At 42.9% G+C, this 21,072-nt stretch overlaps 1 protein-coding gene across 3 annotated transcripts in view; it reads right to left on the bottom strand.

The window, feature by feature from the left end:
* The window catches only part of dhrsx (dehydrogenase/reductase (SDR family) X-linked), a 67,879-nt gene that overhangs the window by 39,349 nt on the left and 7,458 nt on the right, over window positions 1-21,072 (bottom strand). For 2 of the 3 annotated variants that reach the window (XM_061226181.1, XM_061226180.1), the window contains exons 2-3: window positions 14,914-15,021; window positions 10,565-10,633 (exon numbers count right to left, since the gene is read on the bottom strand). In XM_061226181.1, coding sequence (XP_061082165.1) covers window positions 10,565-10,633; window positions 14,914-15,021 — 177 coding nt within the window. The remainder of the gene's footprint in view (window positions 1-10,564; window positions 10,634-14,913; window positions 15,022-21,072) is intronic. The other variant, XM_061226182.1, reaches the window with a different exon arrangement.

Raw genomic sequence — 21,072 nt, 5'->3', positions numbered from 1 at the left:
AACAGCCAATATATTAACTTCCATGTACATACAGTATGTGGGCCAATTGTGGGCCTATAAAAAAGTCAATTGTATTTTATTTTAGAGCCAAGAAAATGTGCAAGGAATTTATTTAAGTGTACAATTTACTTACTAATCTAATCAACTAATCATTTAACTTAGCTAAACAATACCTTTACTTACTCCAACATGGCAAAAGTCATTACATTGTAAAATCTGCTCCGCAGACTTACTTGTACTCTATATAGAGGTACTGAGCCCCCAGCCTGATTCCCGCTGGGCCTAATATCCTCTAGAGTACCATCTCCAGGATATTTAAACTCATCACTTATCTATGCGATTAAACCCCATACTGTCTTAATCACCGACATTTAAACATTTTCAGTTTGGTACAGGATTTATGCGTGAGACTAGCTGTGTGACCTTTGCAGATTACAGAAAGCCGATCTTATACTTTGACCAGTTCAAACTCACTGCAACACACAACACACAGGACCACAGCCATCTCGGCGGAGTCACTGGGATGCGCATGTTGTGAGCAGCTGTTAATTGGTAGTGCTGCCAGGCTAATACCTTAATCAAATGTAAACCTTACTGGACTTTCAGGTGATTTACATGTTTTGAAAAGTCCTTAATTTTGCAAGAACCAAAAAAAAAACTATCCAAAAGATTAGAAATTGTATGAACCGTTTCATTAGTTCAGAGATGGACAGGATGTACAATATAGTATATAAAACGCCCAACTGGACATCGACAGATAACTGGCTTGTAAGATTTCAGACCTGTGCTGGCCCTTGCTCATTGTCACTGTCCTTACTTGACACTATATCTGAAAAAGGCTAATCTCGCTTTTCTTTTTCTGATTTAGGCAAATGAATTCAGAGATATATTTTTGCAGGTTCCAAACTTTCGCTCAACTGGCAAGGGGATTTGAATGGTGCGTCATAATTCTTCAAGGATAAAAGAAGCGGAAGCTTAGTTCTTTGGATCTTCAGCTGTTATATAAAATGCAAATCTTAACACTTCAACTGGCCTCATTCCAATAGAAAGCACAGAGCCACATCAGAGTGACATTTCACATTTTATAGACCTACTATTTTTTTTCTTACAAGTCAAATGAAGTTACTGTTGCATGTGAATAAATGAACTTGGAAAAATGTCGACACATTTAAAGCAGGCTTTCACACTTCTTCATTTAACGTGAGAAAATGAAGAAAACCACTCGTTACATTCACATCACCCTCAGTTCAACCAGTGTTGACTGCCGTCTTCTCAGAGCTGAATCCCAATCACCACCGAAGAGAAAACAAAAAAATAAAAACTGAAGCAAAAGCGTAAGTACAATGCTTTAGAGTGAAATGCTAAATGCTGCTTTGGAAAACAGAAGGCACATAAAATGCATTTTTCCTACAATCCAACTTCAAAGAGGATGCCGGCGCTTTATTTTGGCGCCAGACAGAGTGGTAATGAGGGCTTGGTAGCCGTGGTGCCAGCTGGGGTTGATGGCAGAAGCAGGAGTAGACATCTTATTTGCCAACCCTGAAATACAGATGTCTCATCGCATTATCCCCTCCCTCCAGCTAGCTTCTGTAGCCTGCATCTGGGAACACAGTCATGCATCACCAAACCGGGCTGTATATCCCTCCATCCCAGGACAGACTGATGCTCTCTAAAAGAAAACGAAATGAGGAAGCATGACGTAGAATGGTGAATGAGTGTTTGGAGTGTTTGGAGTGCTTGTTGTGCTTGAGGGGGTGTGGGGGGGGGCGGCGGGGTCTAAAATCAGGGCCTGGCTCCTCACATGCTTTGTTGTGCTTGCGGGGGTGTGGGGGTCTAACATCAGGGCCTGGCTCCTCACATGCTTTGTTGTGCTCATCCCTACACTCCGACTGGCTGACCTGTACACTGTCTGAGCAAGGACACAAACAGCCCCCGCGTGGATGTTGAGTCATTTCCCGAAAATGGTGCTTTTCGATTTTTCGATGCCAGGGATGATCACAAGGAGGAATATGGCAGGGTAGCAGAGGGGTCTCCCTTGTCATGCATGCAGTTTACCACACACACACACACACACACACACACACACACACACACACACACACACACACACACACACACACACACACACACAGTGTAAATAAATACATCGAAAAATAAAAGATCACCCAGCTAAATCTTCAGGGACCACTTTGTTCAAATAGTAAAAAGGACATAAAGAACTTGCTTCTGAAGCCTACCTGTGTACCACAAATCATTTGAGGGAAGAGGCAATCTTTTAACTCATTTCAGATTTTCGGTGGGATGATAGAACTATCTATTTTACAACATAAAAAGGCATAAACTTCAGTAAAATCTCCAAATATTTCCTCTGATCTGTAGGAATAAAGTGAATCCTGTATTGGTGATACCAGTAAATCAGAGAGAGTGAGATACATTACTGCAATATTATTTACATTACTTACATACAAATTTGGTCAGAAGTCAGAGAGTGGGATGTTTAGAGGACCAGGTGTACAGTAGAGAGCTGGTTTTATGTGAACTTGACAAGGACACTCTCCTTAAGCACACTTTTTGCAAAGAGCGCGATCTCACACTTTTAGCATCTCATCAGGGCAGTGTCTTCTACAGCACAATGGATTCACATTTGAGGGAGGAGGTTCTGAACAAGCCTACCAACACCATTCCATCGGCAGTTTAGTTTAAGGAGCTCTTACATCAAAGCACTGAGTCCATCCCTGCTTAGCTTCATTAATTTAACATGACAAAGCTACAGGGTAGTATAGCTGCTGGCTGTACATCTGGCATCATATGTGCTCAAACAGCTGACTAATCTCTGACTGACAAGTAGTACAATCCTCCCTGTGCTATGCTTTGAGGTCCTCAACTTCCTTATTTCTTCATGTTAATGTGCAGCAAAAAGCTCTCCTGGTTTACTAAGAACAGTCTGCATTCCTTAGGCGTCTAAAAGCATTTGAACAGTTGGAAGTCTTGTAAAAACCTGCTTATCAAATCGACTATGGCTGCAGACTTCCCAACAAGCAGTAAATGTGAAGTTCAAAATGTATAATTTCTTGGCTACACATTTTGTACACATTTGGCTACACATAAACAGGATTTTCTTTTCAACATTACAAGAGGCTGTATGTCTATGTATGGCACCAAGATCTCTCCTGCACTTCTGTTAGATTGTATTTAATGCTTTGATTTTGCTATAGTATAGTTTTGAAGCAAATGGAGTAGAGTAACAAGCCAAAAAAAAAAGCATGTGACGTTTGTGAAGATGTACTCGAACGCAAACCAAACACACACACTAACTGTGGGTTAAGGGAGATCTACTTAGTGGCAGACAACGTAAAGAATGAAGCCACATTTAAGATATTTACCAAGCCTCACAGTGCTGTCAAGAAATCTAATTAGAAAGGGATGGCATGGTGTCTTAGCCTTCTTCTGTATGAGACTGTTGTTCAGATTAAACCTGTCATGAAACCCCTGCCTAGCAGAGCCGGTATTCCCAGGTTAATTCATTGTCATTGCAGCCCTAAAGATGTGCCATTTCAGATGAAAGGCATCAGCTTGCTGCAGTCAGTAATGCATCTTTATTTCTCCTGAAGCATTCAGCAAACTGTACGCTTAAGAACTCAAGTAAGACCTCATTAAAACCTCCAATGTTTTTAAAGTTTGACGAGCAATAATAAGATCTAACCCTGTGAATGACTTGAAATGAAAGGAAACGGTTGTCTGCTGTAGCCTAAGGTTTCCTCTCATCCTGAATATTTTCCACACTTTAGTGCGTTTAACACTGAGAATTTTTTATAAACCAGACCCGGGCTCTCCGACAGACCGAGTTCTGCATAAATACATTTATGCGCTGGGAGCAAAAACGTTTTGGAAAGTGTGGTATTGTCTGGTATTATGGAAGGTTCTCCCACGAAGCCTGCTTACTGGAACGAGGCCTCTCACCTGATCCTGACAGCATAGCTCACATCAGAGACCCAAAGGAACGGGCCAACTGGGCTTTGTGTTAGCTGACCATTGCCACTATATTGGCTAATGGTTTAAGGGCTGTTTGTAATGCTAAATGACACGTGTCATTATTAGGTATAAAATGGTCTCACAAGGGGTAAAGGTGCTCACCATGAGTGTATGCAGGCACCTGTGGACCCAGCCTCAGCCGCTGCCTGGCCTCAATGTGACATGGCATGAGTGGCATTTGGCAGACGCTCTTATCCAGAGCGACGTACAGTTGATTAGACTAAGCAGGAGACAATCCTCCCCTGGAGCAATGCAGGGTTAAGGGCCTTGCTCAAGGGCCCAACGGCTGTGCGGATCTTATTGTGGCTACACCGGGGATCGAACCTCCGACCTTGCGGGTCCCAGTCATGTACCTTAACCACTATGCTACAGGGTCATGTACCTTAACCACTACGCTACAGGGTCATGTACCATAACCACTACGCTACAGGGTCATCTACCTTAACCACTACGCTACAGGGTCATGTACCTTAATCACTACGCTACAGGGTCATGTACCATAACCACTATGCTACAGGGTCATGTACCATAACCACTATGCTACAGGGTCATGTACCATAACCACTATGCTACAGGGTCATGTACCATAACCACTACGCTACAGGGTCATGTACCATAACCACTATGCTACAGGGTCATGTACATTAACCACTACGCTACAGGGTCATCTACCTTAACCACTACGCTACAGGGTCATGTACCTTAACCACTATGCTACAGGGTCATGTACCTTAACCACTACGCTACAGGGTCATGTACCTTAACCACTATGCTACAGGGTCATGTACCTTAACCACTACGCTACAGGGTCATGTACCATAACCACTACGCTACAGGGTCATGTACCATAACCACTACGCTACAGGGTCATCTACCTTAACCACTACGCTACAGGGTCATCTACCTTAACCACTATGCTACAGGGTCATGTACCTTAACCACTACGCTACAGGGTCATGTACCTTAACCACTACGCTACAGGGTCATGTACCATAACCACTACGCTACAGGGTCATGTACCATAACCACTACGCTACAGGGTCATGTACCATAACCACTACGCTACAGGGTCATGTACCATAACCACTACGCTACAGGGTCATGTACCTTAACCACTATGCTACAGGGTCATGTACCTTAACCACTACGCTACAGGCTGCCCTGTCAGAGTCTCAACTGCCTCATCCCACCAGAGGCTGGGTGAGTCAAAGCAGGTCAGATCACCTCTGCATGAACTCCACCCAGCAGCCAACAGGCAACCAGTGGAGGTGAGAGAGACCGGACTGTAGGGAGTATAGAGTGTGCTCACGGGCAGGCAGACCAGGGTACTGCGAGCAGTTTAGCTGCACGGCAGCATAGGAGAACATAAGAGACAACTGAAACTCAAAAAACCTGAAAACATTTTGAACAAAACAAAAACATTATAGCATCTCTGTCAGTTCAAATTTAAAAAATGTGAAGGGAATAATGTGGTGGCATATATATATAAAAATAAACATCATAAAGGATTTTAACAGCGATGTACTGCACTGCTGGAGCAGGCAGGCTTCAGGTGCCTGGCGGAACAGAGGAGTTGATAATGTGCGAGTTGGGAACGACCCTACCACCTGGAGCCCTCCTGTCAGACTCCCAAAAACCCAGGGAAAGCACTGTGGACCGAGGATGGGCTCTTGAGCGAGACCCCTCTCAGGCGAGCCCTGAAAGGCCGGGGGCCCGGACGAAGCCTGAAGCGGAGCGGGCCGAGGAGCCTCCCGCTGCAGCCCGCCGTCTCATTAACATGTGATCTATTTACGGCCGCGAGTGGGCATGGTGCACACGCCATCCTGATTTCCCCTGCCACCCTCCCGCCATCGCGCGGGAGCAAACACGCACTGCCGACGGCCTGATTACCGCCTTTCAGACACACTGCGCACACCTCCACTCCAGAGTGTGATCCGTTTAAAACCCCACCCACCCGCACGCACCCACGCACACAAACACATGCACACACTCGCACACGTGTGCGCACACACGCGCACACCCACACACGCACGCAGGCACACACACAAACACATGCACACGCAGGCACACATACGCGCACGCACACATCCACAGAGCATTGTGGGAATACCCAAACCCTCCCTGACACTGAGGAAGCGGCGAGCTCTAGTCAGCAGCAAGTCGTGCTCGGCGAAGGGCGGGCGGAAAATCCCCATGAGCACGTTGCCATGACGTCTGCGGCGGCTGCCTGCTGTTTGAACCGGATGCGCAGAGCGCGGCACTTCAGCCCGCCCGTCTCTGCACCGCCGCGCCTGCCAACGCTTCGAGGAGACAGCGGAGGCACCTGCACGGCATCAGAATGCACCCAGTGATTCATTATTAATGGACACCACTTCAGCCCTACATGGTGTTCATCCCGTCACCCTGATGGGACACTGTGTGGGATGAAAATCACTGGGAGAACTGAAACGTTGTGCGGGCACATTGTGTTTTGCCGCAGCATGAAAGACTTCTTGTTTGGCTGCACCTGCGCATCAATGGATGGGAGTATCCTGCTATTTTGTGTCTGTGGAAATAGTCTGGTGCTACACAATGGCGTGGTGACAAACGCCAACGGGCAGCCAGGCATGGTGACATCCCCGGTGTAGCCACGATGAGATCTTGCGCCCTTCAGTAAGGCCCTTAACCCCACATTGCCCGAGGGGACCTTGTCCCCTGCTAAGTCGAATCAACTCTAAGTCGCTTTGGACAAAAATGTTAGCTAAATAACATGTAAAAACACACGCGCACGCGCATGCGCACACACAGAGCTGCAGTAAACACCTCTCCCCCTGTTTCTGATGTTTGGAGTATCTCGACGCCTTGCCCTCATTCAATCAGTCACTCCTGCATCCCCTGATGCGGTTCTGTCACACACAGGACTGAGGACGGGGACACCCGTGGCCTGCTTACACCCCGCAGTCCGGCACCAGAGGAGGACTTATCAAAGACATCACCATTCATGAAACGATGTTCAGCTTCTCAAACAAATCTTAATTCATAAATTAATTATAGAAATGAAAAAAAGTCTACAGACAGGAAATTCTGGGTTGAGGTATCCTTGAGCCTTTATAGAATAAAAACCTTATTTCTGTCGGTTTAGATAAGGAGAGAACTGCCCGGAGAAAACTGACATTAGGCTTCACTCTGGACTGCACTCAGACGAGACTGAAATATAGCACTATTCCAGCCTGTCCTGCAAATTCAATTTCACCGTCTCTAATGACTCCCCATCTCTAAAAGCTCGGCAGGTGATGTAACTACGTGAGGCTGTGCTGCTTGCTGGATCTGGAATACTGAAACATGTTCCTCAAGGCTGCTCAAGTGGTCTGCCTGCCTGTCTCCATGTCACGAGATGTTTGTGGAATTGATTCATCCCTGTGTGTGTGTATGTATGCGCATGTGCGTGCGTGTGCACGTGCGTGTGTGTAAGTGCGTGTGTGGCTTGAGTTTGGAGCTTTCTATCTTTTCCTTCGTTATTTGTTTCTGTACAACAGAGTACTACAATGTTTCGAGCCACATTACACATTAGAATTGAAGTTGAAAAATAGCACATTTTTATTTAATTGTGTTTCACAGAAACGGTTTGCTAGTGAGCCATCAGAGGAAACCCCATGTTGCATGCTGGGAAGCTTCAAGGGGATGTTTGCTACAAATTTCCTACAATAAATACTGAAGAGAAGGTTTCTCACTTTCACGGTCAACCTCATTACTCTGCTAAAAAATCTCTGAGCCTGATGACTGTACTCATCCTCCTTATTACTGGGTGCGTTTCCTCTCTCTGTGGAGAAGAAAACCTGGAGCCAGCACAGTTCTGCAGGGGAGCTTAGCCTTACTTGCAGCAATTTCACCTTACTTCCTACCAATAAAACTATTACTTGTTAGTGTTTTATGAAATGAATAACATTTAATAACAGTAAAAACAATAATCAAACAAGCCATGAGTGGGATCTCATTAGAACATGATGTTTTTAAAACATGGCAGCTTTCAAAAGATGCTACACAAGTAGCATAATAATAACTCGTATTCTAGCCGTTTTGCATGCTCAAATAAACAGCAGCCAACTGTTGAAATATCATACAAATGTATGTGTGTTGATTACAGAGCTGAAAACTTTGAGTGTACATGAACCGGATATTGCAAAACAAGCCAGGTACGAATCTGGCATACAAGTTAAGGCATCAGTGAAGGAACTTTTAAGGAGGAATCTGCCATTGAGGAAGGCTTCTGAATTCCAGCTTAATATGAACTGCTTCTAGCAATGTAATGAATAAAAGTATCCTTCAGTGTGTGAAGGAACATATTAAATATACATTAAAGGGTACATTATTTCTGCTTTATTATGCGATTATCTGGAAAAGTGACAAATTCACTGATGGGCCCAACTGCAGTTATAGAGGCAGAGGTATTTTACAGCACTTTATCAGTGGAAGGTACGACTCAGCCTGAAAAGCCATTTTATTAGTATCAGTGATAATGAATAAAAATATACATATTGTAGAATACGGCGATTGCATTGCATTAGGCTGCTTCTGTGCTCACACCCCCTTTGGTAGACTGGTCAGTCTATGACTCATATCTAGCAGGTTCCACTGCACAAGCTATAGGTCCCAGCCTTTGCAGTCTTGGTTACTGTCTTGATGTACACTTATTTACATTGACATTATGTATCTATTGATTTCAGCCTCTGTTTCTGTCACTATGAATTCACTCATTTCAAAATGCATTTATTGATGAATTCATGTTAATCCTGCAACCTCCACAAATGCCCTCACTTAAGAGAACTGCAGAACCAGACAGCACTTTCACCCAGACATCCATTCTGACACACACCTGCATGACAATTAGGCGCACACCACAACGCTTTCCTTTTGCCATTTGATAAACACCATTTTGCTGTCAGGAAGTTCAATAAGATTTTTATTTTTTTTGTAATATGCCTCTCTAAATCTTAATTCTGAAAGGTTTGCTGCTTTTTGAAAAAAATTCAATTTCTTTATCAAACCACTATGTACAGACACTGCGATGAAAGAGACTAAAACCCCCAAAACCACTGCCTCTGCCAGTGGAGCGAGACTTCCAACTCCTGAACTCCTCTTTCTGCAGTTTATCCAGTCAATGCCAACTCCTGAACTCCTCTTTCTGCAGTTTATCCAGTCAATGCCAACTCCTGAACTCCTCTTTCTGCAGTTTATCCAGTCAATGCCAACTCCTGAACTCCTCTTTCTGCAGTTTATCCAGTCAATGCCAACTCCTGAACTCCTCTTTCTGCAGTTTATCCAGTCAATGCAAACTCCTGAACTCCTCTTTCTGCAGTTTATCCAGTCAATGCCAACTCCTGAACTCCTCTTTCTGCAGTTTATCCAGTCAATGCCAACTCCTGAACTCCTCTTTCTGCAGTTTATCCAGTCAATGCCAACTCCTGAACTCCTCTTTCTGCAGTTTATCCAGTCAATGCCAACTCCTGAACTCCTCTTTCTGCAGTTTATCCAGTCAATGCCAACTCCTGAACTCCTCTTTCTGCAGTTTATCCAGTCAATGCAAACTCCTGAACTCCTCTTTCTGCAGTTTATCCAGTCAATGCCAACTCCTGAACTCCTCTTTCTGCAGTTTATCCAGTCAATGCCAACTCCTGAACTCCTCTTTCTGCAGTTTATCCAGCCAATGCCAGCTTCTGAAGGCCTTTCAGCCCTCTTGCAAGGCCTCCACGGTTTCTCTAGATCATTCCACGCATCTCCCGGAGTGAGCCCTGCACAAATACACCTGAACAAGATCCCAATAACAACTGTAACTAGACTAATCACTTATTGATATTTTGATACCTTGGGCATTGTTGTGGGAAAAGCACTCCCTATATGAAATTAACGCATTATTATTTTAATTAAAAGTCTATAATAGCAGAAGGAGTAGTAGTATTAGTCATCAAAGCACTCTTAGGAGTAGTTGTAGTTGTGCTATTTTCTGTAATAATGGGATTAATATGGAGTTGCTGTCTCCGTTTCCTCTCATTTGGCTTTGTGCAGTGTTTCTGACCACATCCTATCTACTGTACAGCGCAGGATTAGCAAAGCATTACCGATGGGTAATGAGGTATTAACAGAACCTCGGGAGCCTTCCTGATCAGGTCTCTTCTCTCGTGACCAGCGCTTCCATGAGGAGAATTAGCTCTAATACACTCTTCAGAGAGAAGAACGAAAATCACCCAGCCTCGGAAGATCAGAAGAGAAAATATTGTGCTTTGGGTTATCCTGACTGCTGGACCGTGAGATGGATAACGCTACCAGTGAAAAGGGGGGAGGAGGGGGGCGGGAAGAGAGGTTGATAAATATTTACGAGCTTTTTCTTTACGAGAAATGGAGACAGAGCGGGATCAGTCCCTGGCTCGACGCCCCACAACAGTGACCACGCAGAGATGCGAGGAGAGAGGAATAGCCATGGTGAGAGAGGGGCAGAGAATGGGAGAGAGGGGAGAGGAGGTGTGGGAAAACCTTCAGGACTGGAAAGGAAACGGACCTTTTCCCTCGTTCTGCTCCTCTTGAATCTTCTTCACGGCTGCCACGCCTTCTTCCTCGCAGTTTCCAGCTGAACAGGAGGGAAAGAGGCAGAATGACCCAGTGCACACGAGACTAGAAACACAAAGCTATAGGCTTATGGCTAGATGCTAGGCCTTGATTTATAAGACTTATACCAGCTTTCTCTATTTGTCTGTCATTGTTTCCCAGAATAGCCAAATAAAACCTTCAGCAAACAATGTCTGCAGCCAATCAGTCGACTAAAGCCTGATAATTACTGGAAAGGAGACAGACAGTTGGGTGCTTATTCACTAATTCCGGTCCTGGTGTTCTGCGCGACGTCAGAGGCGACACCAGAGAAAATGTTCTGTGACACAGGGCTGCAGCTGTAAAACGGCCTCTGGGCCCTCAGAAAAAGGTATGAGTAATCACAAGGACAAATCAGGTTGTCATTGTGGAGAGAAACGTGTAAAATGTACCACCCTTCGACTGAACACGCACTGAAATGCTTCAAAGCAAGGGAAGCGCACCTGAACCTGGTCAAATGTACACAGACAATGCAAGATAATATCACAACCAACACCAGCAAACTGACAACCCCAGTCCACTCAAACCCCCCAAATACTTGCTTCTCTTAAAGGTACAGTAGGTCATTTTGGACTCCTAACGGTAAAGAGAGAAATAGCGGCAACAAACACCTTCAAACCACACACTCTGTTTATCCCTCCCCCTTCTCTGGGAATGGTGAATGAATGAATGGCTAGCATTTATATAGCGCCTTTATCCAAAGCGCTGTACAATTGATGCTTCTCATTCACCCATTCATACACACACTCACACCAACGGCGATTGGCTGCCATGCAAGGCACCGACCAGCTCGTCAGGAGCATTTGAGGGTTAGGCGTCTTGCTCAGGGACACTGACACACCCAGGGCAGGATCAAACTGGCGACCCTCCGACTGCCAGACAACTACTCTTACCACCTGAGCCAATGTCGCCCCATATATATATATATATAAACACAAATACAAGGCTAGGATTCTGGAAGCCTTCCGACAACTTATGAGTTGACCTTGTGTGACTGCACTTACTTTACTCTGTAAATTCGCTGACATTGAAACGCCATTGTGGCAATTAGAACCAATTTTCAACCAATGAGCTTGAATTATTGTACAGTTATACAATGTTTTGGTACACAGTGTCAGGCCATCAACTGCATATTTTGAAACCTGAATTTAAGGACTATAAACACAGGCAGAGGGTGAGTCAACAAGTCAGTGAGCCTATTTCAATGCAAGGAAGGGATTTACAATGGTCTTGTAACAATGTTTTAACACAAAAATCTTATTGTACCTTTATCTGTTGGTTTAATGAATGCAGATGACCGAGTGAGACACCCTCTATTTCAGTATTCAAAACATTCCGGCGGAGAGGCTAAATAGCACACAATTAAACTTTGTTCAGACGGAGTAAAACTAATCTCTCACCGCTCCACACAGACCGCACCGCCAGCTGCCGCTTCGCTCAAACCGCCCCCCTAAAGCGGCCAGATGCAGACGCCAGGGCTGTCGTGACTTTCAGGAGCTTCTCAAGGAGGGATTCGTCCCACGCAAATGAGCGGACCACGATCAAATGAAAACTCACACCAGAAAAACAAACAGCCTTTCAGAGTTTTAGCTCAGAGGATTAGTGCAATTACAGTGAGCCTGTATCAGCCATATAAAGCCTTCTGCTGCTCAGTTACTTCATCAGATTTTATTTCCTGAACGAGCACATGTATTAATCAGCCTGATAATTCAGATTGAAGAGAGCAGTAAATTAACATGAAGATTTTTTTATAAAACATAAGTCACTGCCGACATTACAATGTGAAAAACCTTTTTGGACTGTGTATGCATTATATTACAACCCAATTAATAATATTATAATCATTATGCCAGGGAATGACACTAAAATGATTACAGTGAAGTAAACTGTAATTATCGGCTGGTATACAGATTCTGAAGGTCACGTACACACAAGCACACTTTGTCTTCAATTCATGGAAGATAATCGGACTATAATTTATAATCCCTAATGCTTTACATCACAAAGTCAGTCATGAAACATTCATCCTTAAATTTGATGTCCAAACAAATTAAAATGGAAATATTTTTCTTCACAAAAACATTTGAGAGAGATTGTTTTTGGAAAAAGCCTAACCCTTTCCATTTAATTGAGCCTTGCAATGTCAGTTGTAAGGACAAATATTGATTAGATCCGAGCCCATCTTCCATTATATTTACAAATGGATATTTCCAGAATTAACAGAAATGCAGGGGCGAGGCTGACAGTGCAGTGTATATGTGGCCCTGTGGGATTTCAGGCCGCCTTAGCACTGGTACAAAATGGGCAGATCCGCTGGTCTACCTGCTGCCCAAGACTTCAGTCAGGATATCATTTCAGCCTGTTTTCCATTACAGCTTATATTCTCAACCTGCAAATCTGCAGTGCCAGGCCTGAATCGCAAACTAATAGAGCCTGTTTATTTGTTTATCTGTCAATACAATAATAATAAATAGGAAAATGTGGTGCCATTTTCCCCCGACACGCAGACAGGACAATAGTGGGGTTTATTAGTCTGTAGGTCAGGCACAATGATGCACATATGGCCATTGACTTACAGAAAGGCCTACAGATAAAACCTGACCAATATCAGACAGGAGGAAATGAAATTAACATACAGCACTTCATTTCCCATCAGGCAAGGGAAAGGCCGAAAAACGACAAATACTGCGATTACGGAGAGAGCGAATTCTGCACGGTGCCATTTCAGTTCACCGTATGAAGTGTTAATTATGCGCCACGAACAGTGTAATGTTAAAATGAAAAGCAATATTCTCCATGATGAGTTTTTTTACACCCACAGTTTCTCCCCTGTCGTCTCCCCGCAGATACGAACCCAGCGTGCTGCATCATTATCTGACGCGGTTCTGCCACAGGCCGTTTGATGGAGCGTGCACGCTCTTCAGCGGGTGTGGCTAATGAACGCTCTGTTCTGTATTTCAAACGGGCCTTTCCCCGTCCTAACGACCCTCCCCTGGAGCCGGTGGTGCTGGCGGTCCAACAGTGAGAGGATGATTCTCCCTCATTAAAGGTACCAAAAAAAGGATTTTTGTGTTAAAACATTGTTACAAGACCATTGTAAATTCTGTCTTATCACTGAAAAAGGCTCACTGACATGTTGACTCACCCTCTGCCTGTGTTTATAGTCCTTAAATTCGGGTATCAAAATATACATTTGACGGCCCGACACTGTGTACCAAAACATTGTATAACGGTACAATAATTTAAGCTCATTAAACATTGGTTTTAATTGCCACAGTCAATGGCGTTTCAACGTAAGCATGTTTACAGAGAAGGGTTTTGAAGGTGTTTGTTGGTGTTATTCCTCTCTTGACCGCCAGAAGTCTGAAATTACCTGTACCTTTAAGTAGACTGACACTCAGAAAAGCCACTGAAGCAGGACAGCCACAGCCATAAAATATAATCTTGTCATGACACTATAATACACAGACATGCACGTGTGCATGCCAGCAAGACCAGACATCACATAGGCACCCACGCTCAAACGTACGTATGGACGCACACATGCACACAAGCTGATAACGATGCCTCTCTACCACCTATAAGCAGGGAAATTTTACCTGAAGTAAGATCTGGAATAATCTGTTAAACTGGAAAGTCTGTTCCAGGACACAATGGAGACTACTGCAGACACCATTAGCTTGTAACCCCTTAATGACTGCATGTAAAACAGCCTGTTTGGTGACTCTCTTCATGACAAGCCTCCTGATTTTAAGCATTAATTATGACTACCAGCATGACACACTGGCTCACACTCATTTCAGTTTCCCCCCTGTGGATAACCAATTCCAAAAATTCTAATGTTTTATGTGCTTTTTTTTCAAGAAATAAAAAAATATATATATTCTTTTTATTAAGGGAACTGCTCTTTCGTGTCAAATGCTTCACAGTAGCTTGGGAGAAGATACTGCGTGAGTGTGATTCTCTTTGATCAAGTATCCCCCATGGAAAAAAAATGTTTTTTTTTTTTTTTTGGTGAAAAAATTAGTATTAGAGACTGTTAAAAAGCAGTGGCAGGGATGCGCAGTGCGGAGAGAAATGGAGGAGGAAGGTGCGCGTTACAGTGATTGATCGCAGGTGAGAAGGAAGGAGCGCAGGAATAATTGAGAGGACTGGGAGAGACATTAATCTCCGTGTGAAGACGGGGTTTATCCACGGAGAGCGGCTCCGGCAGCCTTTTCAGAGCGGGGAGTTCAGGACGGCAGAAACGGGCTCGTGCCTTACCTATCACAACATGCATTCCCAGGCTTGTCAGATGTCTCGCCGTCTCATAACCCATCCCTCTGGCACCCCCAGTCACTATGGCAACCCTTCCATTCTGTTTGGGGAAAACTGCGAGGCAAAAAAAAGAGAAACAAGGATCTAACACCACTGCTTTAGGTCTCGTAATGCATGTTACTTTTTTTATTTTTATAAAAAAAACATTCCCAGGACGCTGCCATTTTTGCTATTTTGTGTCGTCAATCAATTCCTTCCACTGACGCATCTACCTTCGCCGTTATATTAAGCGCATCTCAATTATGAGATTAAACATTCACCATCGATTGACCTCCTTTTGTTAATGTAGAATGAGATGCCTCCGCTTTGGTGAATTTATACCAGCTCATTTAGTGTCAGCTGGGGTGTAGGACTGAGTCACAGGATGGACAATCAGCACATTTGCATCGCATCCTCGACGGGCCGGGTAGACGCACTCCCATTTAGCTGCTATTTGTATTCAACTGTGCTCCGCCTACCCCGCAGTTACAGAACACCAGATGACCTTGACAAGCACAAGGCATAGCCTCCATGTAACGATCTCCTCATGAATAGAAAAGTCACGATGCACTACTCTGTTCACTGATAATAATGAAGTCAATTAAGATAACCAACACCAGAATGTATAATTGCTTGCTTTTTAAAATGTAAAACAGTCACACTCTCTCAATTTAGATTTCAACAGCCCCATTTCCCAGCCGTGTAATTTCTGTTAGTAATGCAACTAACTAACTTCACTGATCACAAGACCAGTGGAGTTAAAGTGCTTATATGATTGAAAGAGAACCGCAGCTTGAATGGCTTCTCTTAGTTTTTGGTTATTCCAATAAGACGTTAGGATTTACCAATATCTTCAGGTAATGTGCATGAGTTTGCCTCACATCAAAAGCATATGTGATATTAGAATAAGTGAGAGATTTTTTAGTTAAATTTGAAGGAACAAATTATGTGCGCACATTTAACATTTGTTTGGCTTCCTGCCATACTGTCACATTGTACTAACCAACTTGCAAACTTCCAGTAATATTTTCATACTGCCAGTAATATTTTCCAAGACGGAATTCCTATTTACCCGCAACTGGAATCAGGTGCACAAAGAGGAGGTCTATTTATGGAGTGCGCACTGCGTAATTGCACAGCATAGCAGTCAACGGCCCGGTCAGGATGGAGCCAACAGCAACACCAATAAAAGCCGGGAGCGTTGAAGGGTTAGAGAAAGCACGGCCCTTGACGGTCTCCAGCCGGGATGCGGAGGAATGTCATTACGCTCATCGTTACTCCATCACGCGGTGGGGGGAGGGGGGGGGGTCCTGTGGGAGCGGTGTGAGCGAGCTGCCCCTTTGTGCGGATGACAGGGCTGCCAGGCGGCGGGGCGAACGCGGCTGAGTGATCCTCCGCGTGGGGAGAGGAGACCTCACGCCGCCGTCACGCTGAGGGGAAGCGCTTGGCTCGCCAGGGCTCCACGGAGGCCTGACGGACAGCCCCCCTCACCGCGCTGGCGGGTCGCGGGTTGATCTGTGCTCCCGCCGAGCGGCTGTCTGAAAGCGAGAGGCTTCAGCAGATACGCTTGACTTCTGCTCAGGTCAATGGGAGTTCTGAGAGGAAACTGAGCAAACCAGTCAGAAGTTACAGCTCAGGCTACACCAGATTCATCTCAATCAACCTACAAAGCAAAATGCCGTACGCATTTATGTGCATCACATGCTATATCATCCTTATATGAGACATGCACATTTATAAAGTATTTTAGACCTTTTTTTAAATATCCTTTTTTCAGTCATTAAGTAAAAAAAACAACAAAAAAAAAAACTGTAGATAGAGCAGAATGTACGAACACATTAAAAAATATATATACAGCCACAACCACCAAGTGTTGAGCAGATTTCAGTGAGCATCAGGTCAAACGTTCAGCAGAGAAAACTGACCATCTCAATGTCCTTTATATGAGATATACAGCACAAGACCTTGAAATTCTCATGACCTAGCAATTACACATAGGCAGGCTCAGGACAACCTGCCACACTTTGGACTGGTGCCAACTCCAATTTAGGATTAAAACTGAGAAAGCTGAAATTCATGAACAGAGGATCAAATTCAATTAATTTCCTGAACTGGATTAGAATTGACCATCAGCTCTAACACATTGATCACCTGGTCAAGTGCAATAAAATTTTCATATTTGAATACTTCATATAGAATTGATAACACATCATGGCTCCATTTACCATTTAAATTAAAAAACTTTCCACCCCCTCACTTGAAGAAAGATTGTTACAGGTTAAAACAACTAAAACGTTACTGTACCAGTAATACAGAGGGTGACAGAATTATTGGCACCCTTTAAGAAAATGGCTACATTTAATAAACAAAACAGACAATAATCTGTTATGTTCAAATGTATAGGAAAACTATATTTTATTTCAATACATTTACAATCATGTTTCAATGTTTTTTATCCAGTAATCTAATATATTCTGAAAACCATAGGTGTCAAAATTATTGGTAACACTAACAATTATTGTAAATAAAAGCAAAAATGCCTTTGTCATCCATCAGCATGGGAAAAGCCAAAGAAAAGCCAAAGAACTGTCAATTCAGAAGAGACTGTTTGCAATTGACCGTTTGGTAATGGGTACAAATAAATACATAAACATTTAAGCAACTTAACACTGCAGGAGCAATAACCTCACTGGAAGAGAGTGCTATGGTCAGATGAGAGTAAAACTGAATTCAACAAAGTACCAGGAAATGTATGATCCTATGTGCATCAAAATCCACACAGAAATGCAATGCTCAGTCTCCAGAAAATCCCTTTAAGCATAAGTACAAACACAATGATATCAATGATCAAATGTGTTCTTTAACCTTATCAGGAGTTATAGAAAGACACATGGCTGCAACCTTGACTCATGAGTGCTTGCACAAAGTGTTAAACCAGGGGATCCAATAATCGTGAAATCTTTTAGGGGAATTATTTTTTCATGTAAGATTTCAGTTGATTCCACTGAATCATACATCATATTATAGTATAACATTTTTTTGTACAGATTTATTAACGGTGCCAATAATTCTGGAGGCAAATGTATGCAATGTGTGCTGGTTAACCTGAAAACTGTTCCACCAAAAAGCTGCTTGAATTCCTTAATACCAAGCAATGACAAATTTGTCTTTATGCGCAGGACATTTACACAGTAACATGTATGTGCAAGATGTCCAAAGCTGATCCTACGTAGTCACTTCTGAACAAACATAAAAAATGTATGAAAAAAAAAAACCTTGGAGCACTGATAAATTATAGAAAAGGTAAATAAAAATGTTGAAGGAAAATGCTGGAAAAATATTACTGCGCGGTGAAACTGCAAACACTACACTTACTGAGGGGAGGAAAACGGCACTAAACACTTCTGCGGAGCCAGGGAAATTATCCCCATGTGAACTGGCCTACTGAACACATACAGCATCCCAACTTACCAACGTCTACCCCTGTAACCCCAAGCTGTTCAGTTGGCTTGTTTTCGTATTCAAAACTGCTACATTCTGCTTTGAGACGTGTGATACTGTTGGAAAACAGAAGCCTCTGTCCCAATTATCTGTCCTGCTGTTCTGCCCATGAATCCACCCAAGTATAGATTTTTCTTTATTGTTCCCTATAATTGCATTATCCCCACCCCTCCCACATAATTCTTTACATGCACACTGCAGTAGTACTGTATAATGCAGTGGTGTAAAAATTGGATATAGCAAGAAATGCATCCACTATTGGAGCAGTATGCTTCATTCAAGACTCCCATCTCACAAAAACGCTGGCCGAGGTGTGGTCTAATCTTGCCCTGAGTGATGCATGCATGCAGTAATTGGTTATTCATATGCAAGTGATTGCAAACAAAACGTTGCCAACTCACGTAAAATCAAGACTGGTTTCAATTGAGCCTATGTGGCACCTGCAGTAGGAGCAAGATTAAACAAACCACTGATGACAACTCCCTTGTTTCAGCTAACTGAAATAATTAAGATCAACTGCCCCAGGTATCCATTTACCAAAGAAACGTGAAGTATCAGCTCATTGAAGCCAATTAAAAAACTAAGAGCAATTATTGGTATATACAGTGCACATGCAATGTTAGGTGCTAAATATAAATTTCAACATTTGTGGTGCAGACACTTTACACTACAATTCGTGAGGTAAAGTTTGGCTTCTGCTTTTTGTGTGTGTACAAAAAACTGGAAAAATAATTTTGGAGCACATCTACTCACTGAGATGTATACACAAGCTCCCTGGAAGAAAATTGTTGTAGAGCCCTGCATACAGGTAACCAAACTGCGTTTTTTGACCAGTAGATGCGGTTTCATTGGCTGCAGTCATGACTAAGGACCTGTGTATTTAGACACTGGGTTTAACAGCGTGTAATTCAGTCCTCCTGTGAAGCGATCTGTTGAGCAATCATTAACAATCACACCATTGTGGAACCAGATTCCTCTCAATTACTACATCAGCAATCTCTAATTGCATGCTGACTCACAGAGGGGTGCTACCAGCTATTGACACATATTTATTCAACAATATTCAAGGTAGCAACGAGTGAGCAATACCTAACGTAAATAGCAGGAGTATCATTTTTTTCAGCCACAGACTATGTAATCAACACATTCCAGTTGACTGTGAAATAAGATGCCTACATGGGTAACAACCACATTCCAAGAATTTGAGAAGTCCTCTTAAATTAAGGAAAGAAAATAACAAAACAGATCAAATTTCGCATAATTCCTTATTACGCTGTTAAAACGGTACTGCCACCATGAGTGCATTCCTAAGCATTTATTATAGAATAAAATGAATCTGCCTCATGACCCTTCGGCCATGTAAAGATAAAATATGAATACGAAGGCCTGCCTGCAAGAAGCAAACATCACATTATGTCAGATCAACAATAAGAAACGGTTGAGTCGGGTGCAGCCGTTCTTCCTAGAGCTTGGTCTGGAAACGCTACAATCTACATGTCCTAGAATAGTCTGATGCACATTAGGACAGATATCTAGTGTAACATCAAAATATCTGACCACTTACAAAGATGACAGTGAACCATACCTTTATTGAGGCACTAGTACATTTTAGTGTACATGTACTGAAAGTATGCAGTTTATTTCTATTCTACGAAAATAGCGAGAGATGTAATGATTCCATCACCTATATCCTCCTGAGACCCAAAACTAAGGTTTAAGCATTTATGCTTTTGACATAATGCAAATGTCTTGAATGATAAAAACATGTTGCAGTGAAAATATATTGTGAAAAGTATATTTATTGAATGTTCCCTGTACGGTAGGTTTCAGCATAGTAGAATCTGTGGCTCGAGAGTAAGACCTGAAGCGAAGACCTAGTCGCCTACAGGGGACTAACAAGAATTGTTACACATTAGGGTATGTACCAGTACCTTCATGGACGAATGGTAGCATGGTGTCTTACTCAGGGTAAAAAATAAATAAAATAAATTTTAAAAAAAAGCCCTACATAAAATATTACCTTTAATATAACCCAACCTAAATATAAGCTTTAACCTTGACTCACACACGCGCACACCCAGGAAGTAATAAAGCAAGGAATAATTTGATGCCATTTCATACAAATAGTAATTAATTTGACTTATTTCATAACTTGATTGATATAAATTACAATGCATCATAAACCGACATACATTCACAAGAAAATAAGCAATATTCTCTGAACAATTCTACTCAGCTGACATGCAGACAACCCCTCGGTCATATTCCGCGGATTAGGGCAAATTACATTAACGGTATCCTGCCACAGTAGAAAATCTAAAATTTGGCAAAAAACCTTGCATGAAAAATGTACTGTTCTATGTAAGCAGCCTAATAAAGATGAAAGCACAATGATTCCAAAACAGCTGAATATAGCCGGCTTTCCACAGACTCTCAGATACAAATACTTTCTAGTATGTATACCACATACAGAAAAGCATACCAGCCAGAAACAACTGACATTTGTATTGAAAAGGCATAATGGTCTTAAGAAAAGGCTTTTTTTAAATCTTGCACTAACTGATAAACAACCTCTTCACATATCCACAATTATTACAACATTTTCCAGTTAAGCCAACTTCAGCC

This window comes from Conger conger, chromosome 17 (genome assembly GCF_963514075.1).
Source record: "Conger conger chromosome 17, fConCon1.1, whole genome shotgun sequence".
In the NCBI taxonomy this organism is placed as follows: Eukaryota; Metazoa; Chordata; class Actinopteri; order Anguilliformes; family Congridae; genus Conger; species Conger conger.
This window is presented reverse-complemented; position numbering and strand designations above follow the sequence as displayed.